We start from the raw sequence: 747 nt of genomic DNA on the forward strand, positions 1-747 counted from the left end.
TATATACGCACACATTATATATATATATATATATATACACGCACACATTGTTAGAAAACCGTTTGCTCATTCACTCACACCCATACCTTGGCCTTGTACCCGCCCTCAAAGTCCAGTCCCTTGGGGCGGGTGTGTAGGGCCGGATGATACTTGTCGTGCAGTAGTTGGCGTGTCTGGCGTAGCACACTGTCTATCTCAGTGAGAATGTCTACATCGGACGAGTCAGCACCCCAGGGATCCACGTGTGCAGTGGCTCTGTGTGACGACAGGTGGTAGAGGATGAGAGAGAGAGAGAAATCAGAGGTCAGAGACTGATGGATAGGGATAGGGAGAGGAGGGGTGCTTATACACACACACAAACTTATAGAGAGACCAGAGACTGAAGGATATCCCTACACACACAAACATACACAACTGGCATTAGGCACGTGAAAATCTGTGTGTGGGGACGTGGGTGACTCTATCAATGTCGGTGCGCGCATCAGAGGCATTGGAAAGAGAGTGTGCATTGCCTGTTCGTCATAGTTGTATATCCATACCTTAGGGTCATGGGGGTAAGGGTGGGATGGCGCTGTGGTATGCATGTCAGAGATTATTGAGTGAGCTAGTAGGTAGGTGCATAGGTGTACATGGCTTGTATGTAGGGTATTTACAGATTAAGCATTTCAATCAATCCAAACGGAGGATACCCTGCAAACCAACTGATGAGGTTGCACATACAGACATCCCGTACTTACACAGCAGAAA

At 47.7% G+C, this 747-nt stretch overlaps 1 protein-coding gene across 1 annotated transcript; it reads right to left on the reverse strand.

Moving 5' to 3' along the window:
* Positions 1-74: 74 nt before the first annotated feature.
* Positions 75-255, reverse strand: SARC_17826 (hypothetical protein; the record flags this gene model as incomplete). Its single annotated transcript, XM_014288085.1, has 1 exon — positions 75-255. A coding segment is annotated over one exon (181 nt), but the record flags the coding sequence as incomplete, so codon positions are not given.
* Between the last annotated feature and the right edge of the window lie 492 nt (positions 256-747).

This window comes from Sphaeroforma arctica (assembly GCF_001186125.1).
Source record: "Sphaeroforma arctica JP610 unplaced genomic scaffold supercont1.12279, whole genome shotgun sequence".
NCBI lineage: Eukaryota > Ichthyosporea > Ichthyophonida > Sphaeroforma > Sphaeroforma arctica.